Below are 22,976 nucleotides of genomic sequence, written 5' to 3'. Positions count from 1 at the left end.
AATGGCAATATACACATGTCTATCAACAATTACCTTAAATGTCAATGGACTGAATGCTCCAACCAAAAGACACAGAGGGCAGTTTGGATAAAAAAGCAAAAACCTACAATCTGCTGTCTATAAGAGACTCACCTTAGGGCAAAGGACACATATAGATTGAAAGTGAGGGAATGGGAAAAGATATTTCATGCCAACAGACAAGACAGCAAAGCAGGAGATGCAATACTCATATCAGACAGAACAGACTTTAAAATGAAGGCCATAAAGAAAGACAAAGAAGGACACTATTTAATGGTAAAAGGATCCATTCAAGAAGAGGATATTACAATCATCAATATATATGCCCCTGATATAGGAGCACCCAGATACCCACAACAAATACTAACAGACATAAAAGGAGAAATTGGTGAGAATACAGACATAGTAGGCGACTTTAGCACCACTCACATCAATGGACAGATCCTCTAGATAGAAAATCAATAAAGCAACTGAGATTCTAAATGACACAACAGAAAAACTAGACTTGACATTTTCAGGACATTATATCCAAAAAAAGCAGAATATATATTCTTCTCAAGTTCACATGGAACATTCTCAAGGATCAATCACATACGGGGGCACAAAGCTAATCTCAACAAATTTAAGAGTATAGAAATCATTTCAAGTATCTCCTCTGACCACAGTGGCATGAAGCTAGAAATCAACCACAGGAAAAGAAATGAGAACAAAGTAACTACATGGAGACTAAACAACATGCTGCTAAAAAACCAATGGGTCAATGAGGAAATCAAGAAGGAAATTAAAAAAATACCTCGAAACAAATGATAATGAAGACACAACCACTCAAAATCTACGGGATGCAGCTCAGAGGGAAATTCATAGCAATACAGGCCTTTCTCAAAACAGAAGAAAAATCTCAAATTGATAACCTACCACCTAAATGAATTAGAAAAAGAACAAACAAAACCTAAAGTCGGCAGCAGGAAGGAAATCATAAAGATCAGAGAGGAAATCAGTAATATAGAGATTCAAAAAACGGTATAAAAAAAAATCAATAAAACCAAGACCTGGTTCTTTGAAAAAGTAAACAAAATTGACAAACTTCTGGCCAGACTCACTACGAAGAGGAGAGGAAAAACCCAAATAAACAAAATAAGAAATGAAAAAGGAGAAATCACAATGGATATTGCAGAAATACAAAAACCGTGAGATAATACTATGAACAATTGCACGTGAACAAATTTGACAACCTGGAAGAAATGGACAACTTTCTAGAGACTTACAGCCTGCCAAATCTGAATCAAGAAGAAATTGATCAACTGAATAGACCGATCACTAGAAATTAAATTGACTATGTCATAAAAACACTCCCTACAAATAGAAGTCCAGGACCAGATGGCATCACAAGTGAATTCTACCAAACATACAAAGAGGAACTTATACCCATCCTCCTTGAACTTTTCCAAAAGGTTGAAGAAAAAGCAACACTCCCAAAGACATTCTATGATGCTACCATCACCCTAATTCCCAAACCAGACAAAGATACTACCAAAAAAGAAAACTATAAGCCACTATCTTTGATGAATACAGACACAAAAATTCTCAACAAAAGTTTAGTCAACTGAATCCAACATATAAAAAATATCATACACCATGACCAAGTGGGATTCATCCTAGGTTCACAGGGATGGTTCAACATACGCAAACCAATCAACGTCATACACCACATTAACAAAAGTCAAAAATCACATGATCATCTCAACAGAAGTAGAAAAAGCACTTGACAGAGTCCAACATCCATTCATGATAAAAACTTCCAAAGGGGGTAGAGAGGGAACATACCTTGACATAATAAAAGCCATTTATGACAAACCCACAGCAAATATAATACTCAATGGAGAAAAGCTGAAAGCTTTCTCACTAAAATCTGGAGCAAGACAAGGATGCACACTCTCACTACAGTTATTCAACACAGTATTGGAAGTCCTGGCCACAGCAATCAGACAAACAAAAGAAAGAAAAGGCATCCAAATTGGAAGAGAAGAGGTAAAACTGTCACTGTATGCAGATGACATGATTCTATACACAAAAAAACCCTGAGGACTCAACCTAAAAACTACTCGGACTGATCAACAAATTCAGTGAAGTAGCAGGATATAAGATTAACACTCAGAAATTAGTCCCATTTCTGTATACTAACAATGAAATACAGAAAAGGAATGCAAAAACACAATACCTTTTAAAATTGCACCCCCCAAAATCAAATACCTGGGAATAAACCTAAGGAGGTGAAAGACTTTTATGCTGAGAACTATAAAACATTAATCAAGGAAATTAAAGATGATGCTAAGAAATGGAAAGATACTCCATGCTCCTGGGTTGGAAAAATTAATATTGTAAAAATGGCCATACTACCCAAAACAATCCAGATTTAATGCAATCCCTATCTAATTACCCATGACATTTTTCACAGAAGTATAACAAACTATCCACAAATTTATATGGAACCACAAAAGACCCAGAATTGCCAAAGCCATCCTGAGGAATGAAAACCAAGCAGGAGGCAGCACTCTCCCAGACTTCAAGCAATATTACAAAGCCACAGTAATCAAGACAGTGTGGTACTGGTACCAAAAGAGACATACAGACCAATGGAACAGAGCAGAGAATCCGGAAATAAACCCAGACACCTATGGTCAGTTAATCTTCGACAAAGGAGGCAAGAATATAAAATTGGAAAAACACAGTCTTTTCAGCAAGTGGTGCTGGGAAAACTGGACAGCTGCATGCAAATCAATGAAACTGGAACACACCCTCACACCATGCACAAAAATAAACTCAAAATGGCTTAAAGACTTAAATGTAAGATGTCAACTGGAAGAGAACACAGGCAAAAACATTCTCTGACATCAACTTTTTTTTTTTTGTCTTTTTGTCTTTTAGGGCCACACCCATGGCACATGGAGGTTCCCAGGCTAGAGGTCCAATGAGAACTGTAGCCACCAGCCTACACCAGAGCCACAGCAACACAGGATCTGTGCAGCGTCTCTGACCTACACCGCAGCTCACAGCAACACCGGATCCTTAGCCCACTGAGCAAGGCCAGGATTTGAATCAGCATCCTCATGGATGCTAGTCAGGTTCACTAACCACTGAGCCACAATGGGAATCCCATCTATCAACCTTACAAATGTTTTCTCAGGTCAGCCTCCCAAGGCAACAGAAATAAAAGCAAAAATAAACCAATGGGACCTAATGAAACTGACAAGCTTTTGCACAGCAAAGGAAACCATTGAAAAAAAAAAAAAAGACAATTTACAGAATGGGAGAAAATAGTTTCAAATGATGGTCTTAATCTCTAAGCTATACAAACAACTTAATCAATTCAAAAGCAAAAAAGCAAACAACCCAACTGAAAAATGGGCAAAAGACCTGAATAGACATTTCTTCAAAGAAGATACATAGATGGCCAACAAGCACATAAAAAAATGCTCAACGTCACTGATTATTAGAGAGATGCAAATCAAAACTTACATGAGGTACTACCTCACAACCATCGGAATGGCCATCATTAATTAAGTCCACAAATAACAAATGCTGAAGAGGGTGTAAAGAAAAGGGAACCCTCCTGCACTGTTGGTGGGAATGTAAATTGGTACAACCACTATGCAAAAAGTATGGAGGTACCTTATACATAGAACTACCATTTGACCCAGAAATCCCACTCTTGGACATACATCCAGACAAAACTTTCCTTGAAAAAGACACATGTACCTGTGTGTTCACTGCAGCACTATTCACAATAGCCAAGACATGGAACAACCTAAATGTCCACGACAATGACTGGATTAAGAAGTGGTATATTTAACACAATGGAATACTACTCAGCCATAAAAAAGAACAAAAGAAACGTGGATGGAACTAGAGACTCTCATACCAAGTGAAGTAAGTCAGAAAGACAAATACCACATGATATCACTTATATCTGGATTCTGATATACGGCACAAATGAACCTTCCCACAGAAAAGAAAATCATGGACATGGAGAACAGACTTGTGGTTGCCAAGGGGGAGGGGGAGGGAGTGGGAGGGACTGGGAATTTGGGGTTAATAGATGCAAACTATTGCCTTTTAAATGGATAAGCGATGAGATCCTGCTCTATAGCACTGGGAACTATATCTAGTCACTTACGATGGAGCATGCTAATGTGAGAAAAAAGAATGTATACAGGCACGTGTGACTGGGTCACCTTGCTGAAGAGTAAAAAATTGACAGAATACTGTAAACCAGCTATAATGGAAAAAATAATAATTATTCAAAAAAATTTAAAAAACCTCCAACTCAAATCTTTTACCCTAAATCTGTTTCTCTTGCTAAATCATCCATCTGTCTATAAATGGATGGATAGATTGATGGACAATGGACTGACAGATTGGTGATGGGCTTGAAGCAGGTAGTTTCACATTTAAATTTTCTTGACTAGTACACTGACTAGTGTGACACTCCATAATCCTCTATTATTATTTCATTATTATTATTATTTTTACTTTTTAGGGCCACACGTGCAGTATATGGAAGTTCCCAGGCTAGGGGTCAAATCAGAGCTGCAGCTGCTGGCCTAGGCCACAGCCACAGCAATGTAGGACCTGAGTCACATCTGTGACCTACATGACAGACAGCTCACAGCAACACCACATCCTTAACCCACTGAGCAAGGCCAGGGCTCAAACCCACATCCTCATCCATACTAGTCATGTTCACTGCTGCTGAGCCACAGTGGGAACCCCCTGCTCAAGCCTTTTCTCGGCAGGGCAGGCTCTGTGAAAGGAACACTGCCAGGGACAGTGAGCCATCAAAGCTGCACCATGGAGAGTAATCACCTTCCAGATTTCCAGAGTGAGTGTTCCTGCTGTTTAAAGACCATCTTTCTGCGACTAGGAGATCCACGGCTGGGGGTGGAAGCAGGGCGGCCAGCCTTCCCTGGAGTAGGGGCAGGTAACATCTTTTCGCAAAAGCAGCTGGCTTTTGCGGATGGCAGGGGGAGAGAGGCACGTGATCTGGGAGATCCCTACCTCTCCCCTTGGAAGGCAGAAGGAAGCCAGGCAGAGCCCCTGGCATTTGAGAGCCACACCTGGCGTAGGCTGCCCATGGGACCCCGAGAAATCTTTTTACATCTTACACATGTCCGGGTGAGGAAAGTTGCTTTTGCAATTCCTAGAACACATCCTGGGCCTTCCACCCCACATGCCTCTCCTGACCCCATCCTTCTGCCTAGAAGGCTCTGCTCCCCAATTCCACACTTTCCCCAAACAGAGCTACGTTACTCCTCTGAGCACAGCAGGCGGAGCACCATCTCTCAGGACTCCCGCGGCACTGAGGCTACAGTTCATTCCGTGCAAGCATGTGTCCTGCCACGCTGGCCTGTCACTCTTGGTGTCACAGCTCTGAGCAGACCGCACATGCCTCAAGGGCAGGGAGGGGGGTCTGGTCACCACCCTGTTCCAACGCTTAGCCACCGGCCGGGCACTGGAGGCGCTGGCTAAATGCATGTGGACAGGATTAACTGAGTGAAAGGAAATACTAACCTGTAATGACAGCCGCAGCTTTTCAAAATTCTCTTCCAATTCTTTCTTTTCAAGCTCGTGGGTAGATATCAATTCTGGAGAGAAGATATCAAATTGTTAAGATGATCTTTCTTTGGCAAAGGATCAAACAAGATTCTTTCACCAGATTGAGAAAGGGGCGGGGGTGAGGGCCCCAGGACCCAGCAGACATAAGCCAGCGAGACCTCTCGTTAGTCTGAAATTGTAAGCCATGTTATTTAGGCGAGAAGAAAAAGAATGAGGGGGGAATATGAGAAAGGGAGGGGGAAGAGGAAAGAAAGGTGGGAGGGAAGCAGACAGAGCACAAGTACACGTGCACACACGCTCACACACGTGCACACACACTCATTTCTGTACGCAGGTCCACCACCCTCCTGGCCCCGTCGGTTCTCCGCTGCAGCACTCATTCATTCTCTACCTTTCCCTAAGGATAAAACCACTGAATCATTAACGTGAACTCTCCATGTGCGTCTCTCCCGCAGCACTTTGCTTTCCACCAAGAAGCAGCAACCCGGAGCTGAAGCAGGGAGCCCTTCAAGGAGAGCAGAGGGTGGGCTTGCTGGAGAGGGGATGGGCGATGGGGCCCAGGGCTGCGCCTGCAAGGTCACCCTGGTGGCCTCTGGGCCACACTCTGGAAACCACAGATCGCTAGGATTTGCTGGAGCCAAGAGTGGACGTTCTGACACCCGGACAGAGGGAGGTCCAAGGGGGCTGGTTCCCCATGGAGACTTTGGAGCAACTCTGTTCTGTGAAGAGTCACTCCAGGGACAGTTTGCAAGTTCGGCAGAAAGAGATGTCATGTTAGTTATTAAGCAAAAGGATCCTATTTTTCTCCGGATGGGAATCGTCTTATGAGCCGGGTGAAGCCCATCTCGTTCTGGCTTTCTGGCTACACAAGCCATTTGTTCTCATGCTATCAAGTCTCATTAACCGCCTGGGTCACATGCTTAGCACAGGAGAGTCCTGGAGATCAGCCACTGGCATTTTGGGTGGCGTGAGCTGCGGTTAAGAAAAGCTTTGTGGTTTCCATTAACCCAAATCTTTTAACTATTGAGGGTCAAAATCTCTAAGAAATCTAGTTGTTATAGCTGAAATCTGCATTTGGAAGAAAAAAAGTTTGTACTTATTTCATTGACAGAAAACCATGTGGCCTTCTGGTCTACCTGCTTTTGTCGAAATGATTCCCTTTAATAGGCCATTATTCTGACCATAATAATTAATTTTTTAGCTACCACTACATTTTCTTCACTTATATATAATTCAAAGGCCCGGGATGTGGCATCTAAGCGAGACTTCATTAATGGGAAAAACCTCCTAGGTCTATTTCTAGAAAGATCTAGTAACAAAAGGCAGTCCTCATTCTAACATTTCCATTCCCAGTGCCTCGCCTGAGACCATTTTCCTGCAGCAGAAGGAGAGGTGTTTGGGCATTTTCAGATGATCCCACGAGCAAAGAAAAGTCAGTATCTGTTCTGGCGATGGCACAGACCAGAGTGGCTGTCTCTGTGCCCACAATGCATTACATCGTTTTAAGGTCACGACATGCTTCAAACTGTGCCCCAAGTCAGCGACGCTCCAGTTTTGCTACATATTAGAATCACGTGGGGCCTTTAGACCGTCCTGATGCCTGGGCTTCACCCCTGGCACAATTAAATCAGAACTTCTGTTGTGGGATCAACACAACGGGATTTTTAAAACACGCCCCAGGTGGTTCCGACGTGCAGCCGAGGGCGGGAAGGGCCACCATAAGTGTGAGAGACACTCTCAGGACAACCCCTCTCCCTTGTCGCCAGCTTGGACTTTTCCGTACAGAGAAGGTGGGGCTGGTGCTTGGGGTGGGGATGGGGGGGTGGGGGTCGGGGGCAAGAACACTGATATTGATTTATTGCACAGTGGGCCTTGTTGTTTACAAAGACTATCTTAAGGCTAAGAAAAAAAGTCGGATGTAAATTCGCAAATTTTTAAAATTCATTAACCTATTGTTAAACTTATTGCTTTTATACACTTTAACAAGCAGCCGACAGGGGTGGGGTAGTAAGGAAAGGGGACATTGACAAGTCAATGCTGCACATCAGCATCAAGGCAGCGTCAAGTGCAAAAACTTCTTTCGCAGAATCAAAATTTTAGTAGCGCTCAGTGAATGCTGTTGCCATTGTGATGACTCCCATAAGAGCCTACGTAGCCAGGTAATTCAGAGTTACACAAAATGTAAAGGGAAAGGTCCTGAGTCCCCGCTGAAGCCCAGGGTGAGTGAGGGCCATGAGGGCGAGGTGGAGAGCCAGGCCTAATCAGATGCTGGCGTGGCCCTGATGCCACCACACACGTGGCAATTACAAGGCCCCAAAACAAGATGAAGCCTGAGATTTCTACACCTACTTTATTTGTTATTTATTTTTTGGCCACACCCATGGCATGTGGAAGTTCCCAGGCCAGGTACAGAAGCCCAGCCACCGCAGTGACAATGCTAGATCCTTAACCCCTAGGCCACCAGGGAACTCCATACTATTCCCAGGGGTGTAGAAGAGTAGTTCTCAAGCTTGGCTACCCGCTGGAACTGCCTGCAAGTTCTAACAAGTCTTGATGTCCAGGCCACACTCAGGACCAGCTACACAAGAGCCTGCAGTGGGATCAGGGCTCCCCAGGGATCCCAGTACCCAGGCAGGGCTGAGAGCACGGGCTTCAGAGGAGAGAAGTGGTTCCCCAGATCCAAGATCTCTCCCTCTTCTTCCCACAGAGGACATGCCAGGGAGGAAAGGAAGGAGGAAAGGAAAGAGGAGGGGGAAGGGGAGCCCCTCGAATTTGTTGCACGCACGCACGCCCGCCCTGCAGCTGGTGGCTACCTTGGACCTTGTGGTCGTGGTCATCCTGCAGGATCGCGATGGCGACCGTGTGGCTGTTTTCCATCTCTAGGAGAGCAGCCTCGTGGCTGGCGGTGATGTCCTCCACCTGCAGGAGATGACAGCGCTGGTGACGCGGAGAGCTGGGGCGGGGGGCGGCCGTGCCCTCACTGCACGGAGCACAGAGGGGGAATGCACAGCGGCCCAGACGCCAATGGCAGGACGCTGTGCAGGAGAGCCCCCAGCATCCAGTGATGACCCGGGAGCCCAGGGCTCAGGGGACTGGGGGTGGGATGGGGGAGGGGAGACGGCACAGGGAAGTCGCTGCCGCCCCCCATCTGTTCACGCAGGAGGCAGCAACTCCTAGAAAGGTGGGGTGGCTGCCCAGGCCACCTCTTAACTGCCCTGCCTTTCGCCACCCACCCCATGGCCTCCCCTTCCACCGAACACTCTGTGACGAAGTGAGGAAATAAACGGGTCCCCTAGCAGGTGGTCTGTGTACCTGAAGGGAATTAAAGTTTTATTAAGCTACCCGCTCTCAAGCCTCCCAGCTGAAAAGTAAATGTTTTTATGTCCATCTCCCAGATGAGGAAACTGAGGCTTAGGGAGGTCTGGAGTGTTCTGCCCAGGGGCTAGTAAGTGTCAGAGCCAGCTGTCAGCCCAGGGCTGCCTGATTCTCAAACACACCTCTGCTGCCTCCCCTGCACCATCAGCAACTAGTGCCCAAGGAGCCTGAAAGCCCCAAGGCAAGCGGGCAGGTCTGTGCGTGCTCACAGCACCTGTCGGAGCCGTGAACTTGCCCTCCAATGTGGGTCTCGCCTGCGCAGGCTGTGGGACCTGCTGTTTCTCTGGCTGAAGGTACATCCTCAGAAGCTTAATCACAAGCAGGGTGGCCAGCCCTGGAGTTATTATTTTCACCTTCCTGACCTCCGTCCCCATGACACACCTGCCACGTTTACCGCTTTTGCGACTTTTGTTGGGGTGGTTGTTATTTTTGCTTCAAATGTATGACTTCTAGGAGTCACTGCATAAAACGACCTCTCCCCATGCTAGCAAACCAGAATGATGCCTTTCCAAATTCTCTGTCAGTGACCCAGCATCAAAACACCATGTCCTCATTCTCTCTCACACACACACACACACACACACACACACACGCCTACACGGGCAAGGGTGTGAAACCAGTTTCACAAATCAACACTTTCCCTTATTACCCGCAATCATCTGGCTTTTAAGTTTTTTTTTTTCCCAAAATGCTAGTTAGAGACCACTAAATTCAGTTCAAAACCTGCTAAGGTGTCAAAACCTGGCATCTGAACAACACTGAACCAGGACCCTGGCCAGGCCCGACTGCTCTTGGGGGACCAGTTCTTTACACGCAGGTATCAGACGGTCTTGTTTCTCTGGGGATGATTCCCAGGGTGATCTCTGACCTGCAGGGAAGAAGCCCTCTTCACCACACAGGGAGCCCGCTGGTGCAGTGGATGCGTGGGAGTGCCTGGATTTAAAACGGGACGGATGTCCCGCCTGGCCACCGCCGCAGCTTGGGAAAGTTTGCCTGACTTCTCCCTTCTGCGGTAAACGAGACCTGCAGCCACTAAAACAGAAACATCACTGGCAAAAAACCAGCCATGAACTTGACAGCGTCAGGAAAGCTGCATTACGACATGCAAACAGACATGGTGTGCCGTGATTCACTTTCATTTACTGACCCTTCCCTATTATTATTATTACTATTATTTTTGCTTTTTTAGGGCCACACCCATGGCATACGGAGGTTCCCAGGCCAGGGGCTGAACTGGAGCTGTACCTGCTGGCCTACACCACAGCCACAGCAACTCGGGATCCAAGGTGAGTCTGTGATCTACACCACAACTCATAGCAACGCCGGATCCTTAACCCCCTGAGTGAGTCCAGGGATCGAATCTGCATCCTCATGGATACGGGTGGGGTTTGTTACCTCTGAGCCACGACAGGAACTCCGACTGAGCATTCTTGACTGAACGATGTTTGATTTGAGGCTCAGAGCTATGACTTCACTCGGCAGAAAAGCTGAGGGCCACGGTATTTAATTGTCCAAATCCTGTTCATATGAAGGCTTTTTTTTTTTTTTTTTTAAATGGAATCCTTGTCCAAAGTCTTCCAGTCTCTTGGAAAAATAAATCACTGGCCAAAAACGAAGACAAAAAAAGGGGACTACCTTTTCTTCATGCTCCATTTGTGAGGTCGGCGAAGCCCATGGCACAGGGGCCGTGGAGACCAGCACCCACACCTGGTTTGGGGGGATGTCACCCAACTCAGAATAAAGAAGGCGCTTCCATCAGCCCTTGGTAGGATTACAATCTATTGGGTTCTTGCACACGTTGCTGTGGGTGGTTTCAGCAAAGAGATGGATGCAAGGGCTAAGTTCCAGAAGAGTCCCTTGTGTTCCTGGGGTGGGTCTGCCCTGGTCCGCAAGGGTGGTGGTCAAACTCATGCCCCTCGGCTCTGCTGGAGGCAGGTCTTTGATTTAGTGGTGATGAAACACCGCGGCCAATACGGTGAAGATGACCTAAAGGAGAGACCTGTCCGTTACAGCCTCTCAGAGGGGCTTTTAGGGATGAAATACCCATCCCCTCAACTCAAAGTCCACATGCGACGCCCAGGAGGTTTTGAAGGAAACAAGTGAGAGTCAATGAGCCAAAATTTGAGCACCATAATTCTTAGTCTTGAGTGATTTCGGCTTCTAGACACGTGTGTGGGTTTTCAAGACTCTTCCCTCGATGAGCAAGGGACCAGCCCCTGTCGTGTCCCCGTTCCAGCCCCAGGCTTCTCCTCCGTGGCCCCGGCTTCCTCCCGAGCAGGAAGCAGCAGCTGGTCCCAGCTCTCAGCCTGAGAGGGCCTCTAGGTCGGCAGGCATTTGGGGGATTCAGATAAGCTGACCCAAGGGAAACGCAAGGTCGCTTTTGCGCTGCCGATCAGCGAGTCAGAGACCAAGGCGCTAACCATTATCCGGCCTTAGCAAACGTAGGCTGGGTGCAGCTTCCTTTTCTCCCTGTTAGAACCCTGGGTGCCCCACCCAATGCCCCGGCCAAACCACTGCTGGACTGGCCTCCCCCCTCCTCCCTCCTCCAGGAGGACAAAGTTCTGAGCTGGCCACGGAGGAGTCTGTCCACATGCCTGGCAAGTAGTCCAGAGAAGCAGCTGGTCCCTGCGCCAGGCTCCAGCCCTGCAGCTGCCTGCTGTTTAGCCGAGTGACAGCAAAGCCAAGGGCTGGGAAGCCGCCTTCGCAGACGGGTGGGAATAGAGCTGGGGCTTACTTCATTCAGCCGTTTGCAAAATGCAATTGTGGGAGGCTTCTCAATCCACTTAGAGCAGACTTAGATTTAGAATGCAGAAGCATGAGCTGGGCGTCGTCTTGGCTCCACTCATTAAACGAAATCGGATTAAACTCCCATATGCACCCATCCCAGACGTGGATTCCTATGTGATGAGACAGGAAGCTGCTGTCTCTTCTCTCCAGGGCTCCCTTAACGACTTCGCTTTCCAGATATGAGGGCAACTCACCATTCTCGTGTCTCTGCTACCGCATCCTGGGTACCGGCTTAGAGCAGCCAGCCACCTCTGCCGGAGCACCTGGGCTGACTTCATCTCCTTCCGGGCTATGCCTCTGCCCCTCTGCTGCCCACCACACAGGCAGGTGTTCGCCAAGGGCCTGTCTTTCCCGCGCTGCCTCCTCCCAGCATTTGGAGGCTCTGGGCTGCCATGGGTGGGGCTCTGGCTCTAGAGGAAGGAGGGCCCCCTGGGGACCTCATTCTGTTTGTCTAGAGAGTGTGGTTTCTGCTGATGGGGGCTGTGCACCTGCTGTGTGACGACTAGGAGACAACGCAAGACGATGGCCAAAGCGGCCGCGGCACGTTCCGATTAAGGTGAGAATGCTGCACCTGCCAGTCAGCCTAAAAGGATGATTTTTTTCAGGAACGGATGGAAAGCACGTTCTGGATAGGAGACAAAGCAAACGCGATTGCAAAGACTGAACCTCTGCTCAGACTGAACGGAATCCAAATGCCTCCAGGAACCAGGGGACCCTGACTGAGGAGCTTGAAGTCCAGGTCAGGGAGCAAGACAAATAGCCAAATGGTCTGGTCGCAGAGGGTCCTTTGACCTTTGTCGCAAATCCGACCACTGAACACCAGGCTCTGTGGATGAGTACGTGTGGCGCAAAAGAGGAAGAGCATCTGTGTTGACAGTGAAAAGCCTCTTCTGTGTGCTTTGAGCTGGGGCAGCTCAGGCAATCCGGCTTCTGTTCCTGTGCAGCTCGTTCTAGGTTGCGCACTGATTTGATGAGACACCTTTATAATCAGACTTTTAAGAATCATACCCTATCTTTTACACCTTCTCTTTTTATACTCGTGGTCTTCCCAGGAGACAGGATAGAGTTCCCTGCGCTGTACACTGGGACCCTGTCGTCTGTCCATTCTAAATTTAATAGCACGCACGAGAATTGCACCGTTGCTTCAAAGGCACATACGAAAGCCAGGACGCCAGCCCGCGCCCTGCTCATGCCCTAACTGGCCTGCAGGACTGAAGAACGAGGCCCTGTCCATCCCCCGACACCTGCAGCTCTGGGCCCTGGGGAGCCCCACTGGGGACTCTCATCCTATTAGCCTGGGATGTAGAGAGGAGCCTTGTTTTGCCAGAAGCTCCCCAAGTGATTCCACGTGTAGCCAGAGAGAGAAGCCTTGGCTCCCCCGGGGGAGTGGAAGCTGCATTTTCCAAGGGGGCACCTGCGATGAAGGCAGAGGTCAGCTGGCCCTTGGGAGGAAGGTCCTGATGAGAGCAGAGCTTCAGAAAATCCGGCCTCAGAACGGATGCAGCCTCCCCTGCGGCTGCCTGGGGGCCCTGAGGCACCAGGAGAGGCTCCGTTGGTGAACTTGAGTTTTCAGGCTTGAGAAGGACAGAGTGGTCACCATCTATGACGGTCCCCGAGGAGGGGGACTGAGTTGGGGGGGGGTTGGCATGGAAAACTGAAACCACACATCTTCCAGATCCTCCAACACTCAGGCCTGGGGTCTCCTCCTGGACTAAACACATTAGCACTTACTCTTCCTGCAAATTAGACTATGGCCTGACGTGCATTCCACCCTCTTCACCGCTGCCTGCAGGCTGTCTGCTGGAGGGGCCGAAGGTCGGGGTGATGGCCAACATCCAGTGCAGCAGCAGAATCGGGGCCCTGAATGATTCATCGATTGAAATCATCCATCCCTCGCTGCCCCCAGACCAAGGGTTTCCATAGGAAAGATGTACACTCGAGGGTAAAGCCTGCAGAGGCCGTTTCTCCCATAAAGTGCCCCGGTGACCTCCAGGCCGGAAGGAAACTCACATTCCTGGACACAGCCTCTGCGTGTCCCCCTCGGTGTCAGAGTTTCTGGGGGCACCTGCCTCAGCACGTTCCCCACCCAGATCTATAACCGGAACAAGGCTGTGGAACAAGTAAGTCCATATTTTATATATCTTGGCGGCCCTCACAGCATCCAGCCAGGAGGCCTCATGCCCAGTGAGCGTCTGCTAAATATTCTTTTTAAAGGCAAATGAATAAATGACTGAAGCCCTTTAGCTGCATGACCAAGGATCGAGAAGAACAGAACTCAGAGCGCTCACCAGCCAGAGGCCTTTTACAACACCCACAGGAGTGCATGTAACCCACTCTTCAGGAGTAAAGTCAGGGCCTCCTGGTTGCCCAGGGCGAACCCTTCGCAGGCTGCTGTCCCGGCTTAAAGACAGGTGTGGTCACACCTCCAGCACGTGCTCCTGCACCACACAGCTCGGCGAGGTTCTGCCCGGGGCCACGTTCCGCTGCTGGATGGGCTCCGCTCAGCATTGGCCCTGGGTCCGTGGCGCGCGCGCACACACACACACACACACACCCTTTTGTTCAGAGGCTCATTCTCCTGCTACGACCGCCTCCTGCCCTTCCTCCTGCCTCTTGGCCTCTTCTCAACCAACCCCGAACTCTGGACCAGAAAGGAGTATGATGTATTCTCCATGTTAAACCGAGAACTGAGAGCCCGAGGATACAGGACAGAGAGCAAGCCCATGTCTGCACCGGGTTTGAGCTGCATCAAGGGGCCACAAAGCAGGTAGGACCTCAGAGGGCAGCCGAGGTTAAACAGGCTGCAGAGGGCGGGATGAGCGAGGTTCCATTTCTAATCTTAGCCCAGCAGGTAATGTTCGCTGTAACCTATCTGTTCCCTGGCCTCCTAAGTTTACACCACCTCAAGAAGCAGGTGTCTGGTTTCCACTGGCCCCTAGAGGAGGAGGAGGAGGACGAGCCTGAGATGCTGAATAGGACAAAGTGCTGTCACAAGAGGAGGCTGCTCCTGCCCACGAGCGAGCTTCCTATTGCTCCGAGACCCCTCCTGTGCCCTCTGTGGTCCACAAGGCCCTGGGGACCGTCGGCGTCCATGCCGTCTACTGGGGAGACAGCCCGAATGTTCCCAAAGGTGAAGGGTGACTCAGCCTTAGCCTGAGATTCAATTTACCGCAGGAGCATCAGAAGCTGAACTCGGGAACAATCCACGATCAGAAGGCAGGCATTTAGGCACAAAGCCTCGGGGATGTAGGAAGAAGGGAAAAGCCGGGAGCAGAATGAGTTCTCACGGAAGCAGAATGGCCTTGTCCTAACCGGTCCATCTCAGGCCGGCGAGAGCTCCGTATCGGACACACAGCCGGCCGACCGGCTCCCACCTGCCTTCGGCCTGACCGGCGCCCTGGGAATTCTCTCCAGCTGTTCCAGGTTGAAGGGCTTTCCCAAGGAAGACCACTGGGCTAAGGAGTGAGACCCTCCTCCCCGGGGCAGGCTCCCGGCCGAGACCTAGCAGTTCCGGCCCGGCAGATGGTCCAGCTCAGTGCTTGAGGGCATGGCCCGGGGCTGGGACTGCGTCCAACCCTGGCTCTGCCGTGGCCGTGAATTCTGGCGAGTTACTCACCCTGGGGTCTTGATGGTCTTACCTGTGAAATGGAGGTACTGATGGGACCTACCTTGTGGGCTAGCGTGGGTATTAGAGCTCGTGCACGCGAGCCTGGTGCGCCGCAAGTGCTAGACCCGTGTGTGTGTGTGTGTGTGTGTGATTATTGCTGCCTCGTGGACTATGCAGAAGATAACAGGGTGCAAAGCGAAATCCATCAGAGCCAGGTAGTAACAGGTGGTGAGGAAAGACGGGAGCAGGAGGGGACAGAAGGGTGTGCGTGCGGCGGGGAAGGACGAGGAGAGGCCTCCCCGGGACAAATCTGAGAGGGAGGGAGAGAAGGTGCCAGGGCATGTCTGGTGGGTGAGCATTCCAGGCGGCGGGCACAGCACAAAAGCCCGGAGGTGGGAGCGTGCCCGGGGAGGACGGGAGAGGGCAGAGGACAGAGGAGGAGGGAGAGCTCACCTGCTGGAGCTCAGCGGGCTCCTCCACCTCCCACCCGGGCCTCCCAGCCCACCGACGGCAGGGATGGGGACGGGGACCCAGACAGGCCCGCCGGGGCGCGGACTAACCTGCTCCTGGTGCTGACACCCGAGCCGCAGCAGCTGCGCGCGGTGCTCGTCCTGGAGCCGGGCGCCCTCCGCCTGGAACTGCAGCTGCAGCCGCTGCTCCAGCTCCCGCAGCTCGGCCCGCTGCTGCCAGCCCAGCCTGCGCACCTCGTCCTCGCAGCGCCGCTCCAGCTCCTCCTTCTCCTTCTGCAGCTGCTCGCACTTGGCCGTGTGGAAGGCTGTGGCGGGAGAGCAGGGCTTTAGAGCACGGGGTCGGGGGCACCGGAAGGGAGCCCGGGCCCCCAGGGCCTGCCTCCCCAACCCCGTACGACATCAGGGCAGCCCCGGGCCCCTTCCTCCTGCTGAGCTGCAGCCTGTAAAGCGCCTTCCCGTCTACCGCCTCGGACTCTCGGGACAGACGGGTGCGATGTGGCCGACACCTGCACCCTGGGAGCTCCGGGGACCAGCCGAGGTCCCTCCCGTGTGAGCTTTCTGACCACAAGCCCCGGGATCCCACCACGAGACCAGGGGCTCTCTGGGGCCCACAGACCATGGGAGTCACAGATGCTGGTTGAAAATGCACCTTGGATCAGAAGCCCTGGGGCAGGAGCCTGGCACACAAGGGCCATGGTGACTCTCACGCCCACGGAGGCCTGAGACCTGGGCACGCCTGGAGGCCCGGATCCTCTCCAGGCTGAAATGCCGAAAGGGACCACCGCAGGAGACGTGGGTGGGGTTCCTTCCAGCAATCAAGGCTTTACCAGCATCTCCGCCTCCACTGAAGGAAGGACGGGTTATCACTCAGCGCCAGGTGCGGATGATAAGAGAAGGTTCTGTCTGCAGAGAATGTGAAAGCAGTAACCAAACCGACTTGAAAAGCCCTCTGCTTTGTACTCCTGCCTGCACCAGCAAGTCTAAAGCCTGTTGATGAAAAAGCACCCCTGCTTACAACTCTTTAGGTGGTCTGTGTGCCAAACAACTGCTTCAATTACTGTCGGGGCTTTTAATTTTTTTTAAATTATTTTCTTCTTAGGGCCACACCTGTGGCATATGGAAGTTCCCGGGCTAGGGGTTGAATTGGAGCTGCAGCTGTGATCTACACCACAGCCACAGCCACACCGGATCCAAGTCAGGCCTACAACCTATAGCACAGCCCATGGCAATGCTAGATCCTTAATCCACTGAGCGAGGCCAGGGATCGAACCCACAACCTCACGGATACCAGTCGGGTTTGTAATGTGCTAAGCCACAGTGGGGGCTCCACTGTCAAGGCTTTTAAGAACCATCTGTGTCTTAAAAAAGTCACAGGGAAAAGCTGGAGATACAGAACAAGGAAACGATCTCCCGCCGACCCCCCTTCGGCCCACCCCCGGCCCATGTGAAAATCAGATGCTGACTGCTGACCCATCAACGCCAAATTCCTTAGTGTGGATTCCCTACCACACTTAGTGTGGATTCCTATGGCACCACAAGGCAGTCATCAAAACCAGGGCCCAACACTGGCCCAATAATGCCACCTGATGCGCAGACCCATCACAGTTTCACCAGCTGTCCCAATAATGTTCTTTCTAGAAAAAAGATGCAGTTCTGAATCAGGAGCTGCATTTAACTGTCCTGCCTCCCGAGTCCCCCGCAGCCTGGGACGGCTCCTCAGTTTCCCCTGGACTTTCAGGACCTGAACACTTTCGAAGCTGTCAGGCTGGTCATTTTGCAGAAAGTCTGCAGCTGGCCTGTCTGAAGTTGCGTCAGTATTACATTCAGGTCATGTATGCGGGCAGGAGTGTCACAGACTTGGAGCCGTGCTCTTCTCATATGAAGATTAATAAATTTGAACAGTCCTTCCAAGGAAGGTTTTTTCTTTTCTCTTTGGTTTTCAGGGCACACCTGCTGGCCTATGCCACAGCCACAGCAGTGGAGGAGCTAAGCCATGTCTGTGACCTACGCCACAGCTCACAGCAATGCCAGAGCCTTAACCCGCTGAGCGGGGTCAGGAATCGAACCCTCATTCTCATGGATACCAGTCGGGTTCATAACCCACTGGGCCATAATGGGAACTCCCATGGAAGTTTCTTCTTTTTAAATTGTTTATATAGTGAGTCAGGAAAATAAAGCTTATGACTGATTATCCTAAAAGGTTATACTGAAAATGATTTCATGGTATAGGGAGGGGGGGGGGGAGACGAACGCTGGGTGTCAAATACGCTGGGAACACCCTCAAACATATATATTATTGTCGCATCCGCTGCGAACACATCTTTTCAGGGAGGGAGACCTCAGGACGAAGGTGGGCCGTGCACTGGGCTTTCCACCTCGGGCCAGGAGAGGGCGCTCTGCTCGCTCGCTGACAAAGACTGGAGGGCAAGAGACCTGGCTGAGGCTTTCTGGTCGCGGGAAGTGAGGTCACGAGAGGCAACCGTCCCCAGAGAAAGAACCTGCCAGGAACTAAAGGGCACAGGGGCTCAGGCCTGGAGGCGGCGATGAGGAACCGCCTGTTCCCCGGAGTCTGACGCACCGGCTCTAAGGGAGCTCCAGCTTTCCCCGAAGACCCCCCCCAGCTCGGGGGAGCTGTTAGGCTCCCCCAGGACCTCTAGCTAATGGAAGAGCTCTTGGCATCCACAGCCCAGGGAAGAGGGGACTCTATAAAGACAGGTGTATCCTGGGATGACTGGGTTTGAGGAGCACAAAGACTGTGAAATGTCCATTAAAAAGCAGTGGTTGAAAGGAGACCCCGTTGAGGCACAGCGGAAGCGAACCCAACTAGTATCCGTGAGGACACAGGTTCAAACCTTGGCCTTGCTCAGTGGGTTAAGGATCTGGCACTGCTGTGCACTGTGGTGTAGGTCGCAGATGCGACTCGGATCTGATTTGGCTGTGGCTGTGGTGCAGACTGGCAGCTGCAGCTCTGATTCGACCCCTAGCCTGGGAATTTCCATATGCCACGGGTGCAGCCCTAAAAAGCAAAAAAAAAAAAAAAAAAAAGGGTGGTTTTGGTCCTAGAGCTGTCTTGAACTGCCCCATTGCCTTAAACCAGTCATGAACTGTGTAGGCCTCAGTTGTGCTGCCTATGAAGTGGCAAAAGTAACTTCCTTTCCACACCTGGCTCCAATCCCCAGATCCCCAATCGCTGCTACAGGATGGAGGCAGTCCTTATGTCCTTCCAATGACCCCACGTCAGGAGCCCCAGGCCTGCAGGAGATACCGGGTAAGAGAGCGACCAAGGCCCCAGGGAAAGCGGTCCAATAACAGAGCCCCTAACGACATCAACAGCCACTTGCCGCTGGTAAATCTGCAAAAACAGATCTAATTGGGCATTTCGCAGGCAGTGCTTGATGTGGGCTAATTGAACAGGCATCAGCTGGAGGCTTGCTTCCATTCCTTCTTTCCACTCACGAGGAGACATTTGGTACCTGAGAGTGTGCGAGGCAAACACCACAGCCATAAACGCCCAGCACCTGAGACGCTGAGAAAATAATTTCTACAATAACAGGATTACGATTGGCCAAGCGCCTTACAGCATGGCCCATTCCTAAACAGGAGCTCAAAAAGCAAAAACAGGATTAGAGCCTGCGGTACCGTTTCAAATAACTGAACACACACATATACGGACGTATGAATATATACACACATATCTATGTGTGTAGGGAGTATATACATATATTCCACAGTTCATAACTCAAATGAGAGGGAAAAACCCAGGAAGTACGATCCATTTTCTGCAGACAATTACCCCACGTGTCCCTTAAATAATTAGAACTTGATGGTTTACCAAAGAGACAGCGAAGATCAGAAATGACAGCACTAGACTTTAAAGGATCTGGCTCCATAGCTTGTGATAAAGCATTTAAGGAATAATATCACGCGGCCTTCTATGTCAGAGGAAATACTTTAGCTATAACAATTACAAAATAAACCATCTAAATATAAAGAAACGAGGCTGCATATAAATAAGCGGCATTATTATAACAGTCACTCTTGGGGGCTCAGTTGTGTGCCCTCGGAATTCACATGTGGGAGTCCCAGCCCCCGGCGCCTCAGAACGTGAGCACCGTTGGAGACAGGATTTTTACAGGCGTGATGAAGTTACAGTGAGGTCACTAGGGTCAGACCTCATCCACTATGGCTGAGGTCTACAGGACACAGCCGTCCCTGGACGGAAGGCAAGGCGACCCTCATAAGCCAAAAAGAGATGCCTCAAATGCTGGCACTGGATCTCCGATTTTCAGCCTCCAGGACTCTGAGAAAATAACTTTCTGGTGCTTAAACCCCTCAACCTGGGTACCTGGTCATGGCAACCCTAGTAAACTAACACAGTCAGTATGCTACATATTGAGAGGAGACCCCACAGCCAGCTAAACGATGAAGTTGCTTCTTCGAGAGAAGGGGAGTAACTGAAAAGATAAAATAACTTCCAAGGAGAAAAATGTAATCTAAAAATCACCCATAATCTCACTCCACAAAGAAGATGAGACGTTCAGTTGCATCATCCCTTCATAGCTGTTGCAGTGGTGTGAATTCTTAATATCCTGTTAGGAATTTTCCATGTCTTCCTGCTTAATATTTTTACGGTGACCTTCTATTTTCATGTGGACACACTGTAATTTACATGGCCTTAGTGCTGGGAATTTGGTTTGTGTCCTTCCCATATTTTCTGCTTTTTCATTAGGGTAAATTCCTAGAAAGGGAATTATGTGAGGTTAAAGATTATGAGCACCCTTGTGAAGGTGTTTTGTTTTCTGTGCGTGTGTGGTTTTGTTGACGGCAGTGACCTTGTAATAAATCAGTGGCCACCAGGGGGAGCTGCAACGCCTGGATATGCCCTCCGGCGGCGAAGGTCTCCGTCCACGCTTAGATCACAGTGACCCACCAACACGCTGTCGGGGTCCCGGGCCACACGGTCCTTTGCAGCCTTGATCTTTCTCTTTCTTTTTGATGACAATATCAAGAGGAGAGAAAAGGAGGGGGTGCCATGGAGAAAGACAGGTTCATGGACTAGGAATAGAAATGAGAGCGAAAGAGTCCGGGGGAAAGTCCTGGGTCCCCCGGCATCTCTGCAGGTCCGTGGACGTCTCCAGGGCCTGGGACTGAAAGGGAGTCACTAGAGGACCAACAGCGAGCGTTTGCAGAGCGCTTCCTGGGTACCACACACCGGGCACCCCCTGCCCCCCAGGCAGGTGTCTGGGGACATTAGGGTTTGAGCAAGAATAATTCACTGCCGGAGGCCCCTCAGCAGCAGCGATGCCCTTCACAGCAGGGGCTGGGGTCTGGGGCCCAGGCCCCTCCCCTCCCTCTCCTGCGCCTCTCTGGTGGGAGCCGCCCCCACGCGCCATCGAAGACCCCGACAGTCTTAACCTGGGGATAACGAAGAACTCACTCACTACCCTTCTGCAAGAGCCCCCTGGTGGCTGCATGGGGAATAGACGGAAGGAAAGCCGTTTGCGGGATGTTTCTGGGGTCCAGGTGGGTGTAAAGACCTCTGGGACTGGGGCTGCAGCCTGGTCAGGGATGGATGGATGTGCAACGCATTTGGAAGACAAAGCCACCTGCACCTGCTTCTGGACTGGACGAGGGAGGCGAGGGAGAGCCAGAAATTGGAACGGAGGATGACTCAGGCTACTGGTCTGAGCCACGCGGCATGGGGGTGCCATTTAAGGAGGCTCGAACATCAGGGGAGGCGTCGGCCTTGGGACAAAAGTGCACAGTCGGCACCCAATAAATCTCTACTGAACCAATAGCTGACTTCATGTGTATATGACGGCCCAGGGCTCACAAACGCTTTGGGGAATTCGCCTCGGGCACAGGGTACTCGGGAAAGGCCTTTCTGGATGTTGTCAATTAGTATGAAAAATGTGAAATTTGGGACTGCTGAATTTTGACAGGCCTTGTGACACCCCACTGATTAATGAGAGCATTCCATCTCACATGGGGCATATGCTGTGGGCTATTTTACAAACGTGTTGAAGTCTTAGAAGCATGAGACGGCGGGACAGACTCTAGTTATTAAGCCCCCCTCCCCCGCCCCGTGAAGGGGGGCAGATCAACAGATGCGTTTTCCTCCCTGCGGGTGTGTAAATGGTTCGTGCGAAGATTCGAGGCTGTAGTCAGATGAAGGGCATTTTCTAGCTGCTGGGTGTTTCGATTGTGACGGAACACACCCGGCTAAGTTTCTTATCAAAGTGGTGTTTGAAAGTGAGCTAACATTTTACTTGTGGGTCAAACTTTGGGAATATAGCCCCCATCTGGGCGACTGTGTGGGAGCCTCATGATTCCTGAGCCCGTGTCATGAAGCGCCCCACTCACATCCCACCCGCTCACTACTCGATTGTCCACACAGAGGGACAGCACGTGGCTGGGTAAGTGCTTCTGCACACTGGATCCGGATAACCCGAGACCAGAGGGGGTGGGGGCGCCATGGGGGAGTGAAAGCCCAGGCTGGAACTGGTCAGGCGACACCTGGAAGGGTCAGGAGACAAGGACAGGACCCAGTAAGGTGGGGGAGGCGGGAGCATTCTGGTCTCCAGGTCAGCCTCCGTCCCAGGCTCTACAGACACCAGCTGTGGGAATTCTGGCAACTTACTCAACCTCTCTGGTCTCAACATCCTTATCTGTAAAGTGAGGAGGGTGGGCACCATTATGGGCTGCAGTATATTCCCCCTAAAGGCATATGTTGGAGCCCCAGTCCCCAGGACCTCAGCCCGTAACCGTATTTGGAGATGCGGGTCTCTGAAGAGGTGATTACATTGAAATGACGCTACTTTTTTTGGGGGGGGGATGCCCGGATCCAACATGACTGGTGTCCATTTAAGAAGAAGGGGAGTCCCTGGAGACGTCTCAGAGGCCACTGAGGACACGGAGAAGACGCTTCCCTGCAGGCCAAGGACAGAGGCTGCAACAGAAACCAACTCTGCCGCCCCCCGATCTGGACTCCGGCTTCCAGAACTGTAAGATAAACGTCCGTGGTATGAGCCCCCCAGCGCAGGGTCTTCTGTCACAGTGGCCCGAGCGATAACAGATAGGGGCTCTGAGTGCTAAGCCCTTGTCCC

The 22,976-nt window shown here is 50.7% G+C and overlaps 1 protein-coding gene across 4 annotated transcripts in view; it reads right to left on the bottom strand.

The window, feature by feature from the left end:
- MTUS2 (microtubule associated scaffold protein 2) overlaps nucleotides 1-22,976 on the bottom strand; it is a 478,717-nt gene that overhangs the window by 22,363 nt on the left and 433,378 nt on the right. For all 4 annotated transcript variants that reach the window (XM_047755832.1, XM_047755833.1, XM_047755831.1 and 1 more), the window contains 3 exons: nucleotides 15,961-16,175; nucleotides 8,445-8,550; nucleotides 5,587-5,660 (listed from right to left, as the gene is read on the bottom strand). In XM_047755832.1, coding sequence (XP_047611788.1) covers nucleotides 5,587-5,660; nucleotides 8,445-8,550; nucleotides 15,961-16,175 — 395 coding nt within the window. The remainder of the gene's footprint in view (nucleotides 1-5,586; nucleotides 5,661-8,444; nucleotides 8,551-15,960; nucleotides 16,176-22,976) is intronic.

This window comes from Phacochoerus africanus, chromosome 13 (assembly GCF_016906955.1).
Source record: "Phacochoerus africanus isolate WHEZ1 chromosome 13, ROS_Pafr_v1, whole genome shotgun sequence".
NCBI classification, from domain to species: Eukaryota; Metazoa; Chordata; class Mammalia; order Artiodactyla; family Suidae; genus Phacochoerus; species Phacochoerus africanus.
The sequence above is the reverse complement of the archived record's forward strand: the minus strand, read 5'-3'. Positions and strand labels throughout refer to the sequence as shown.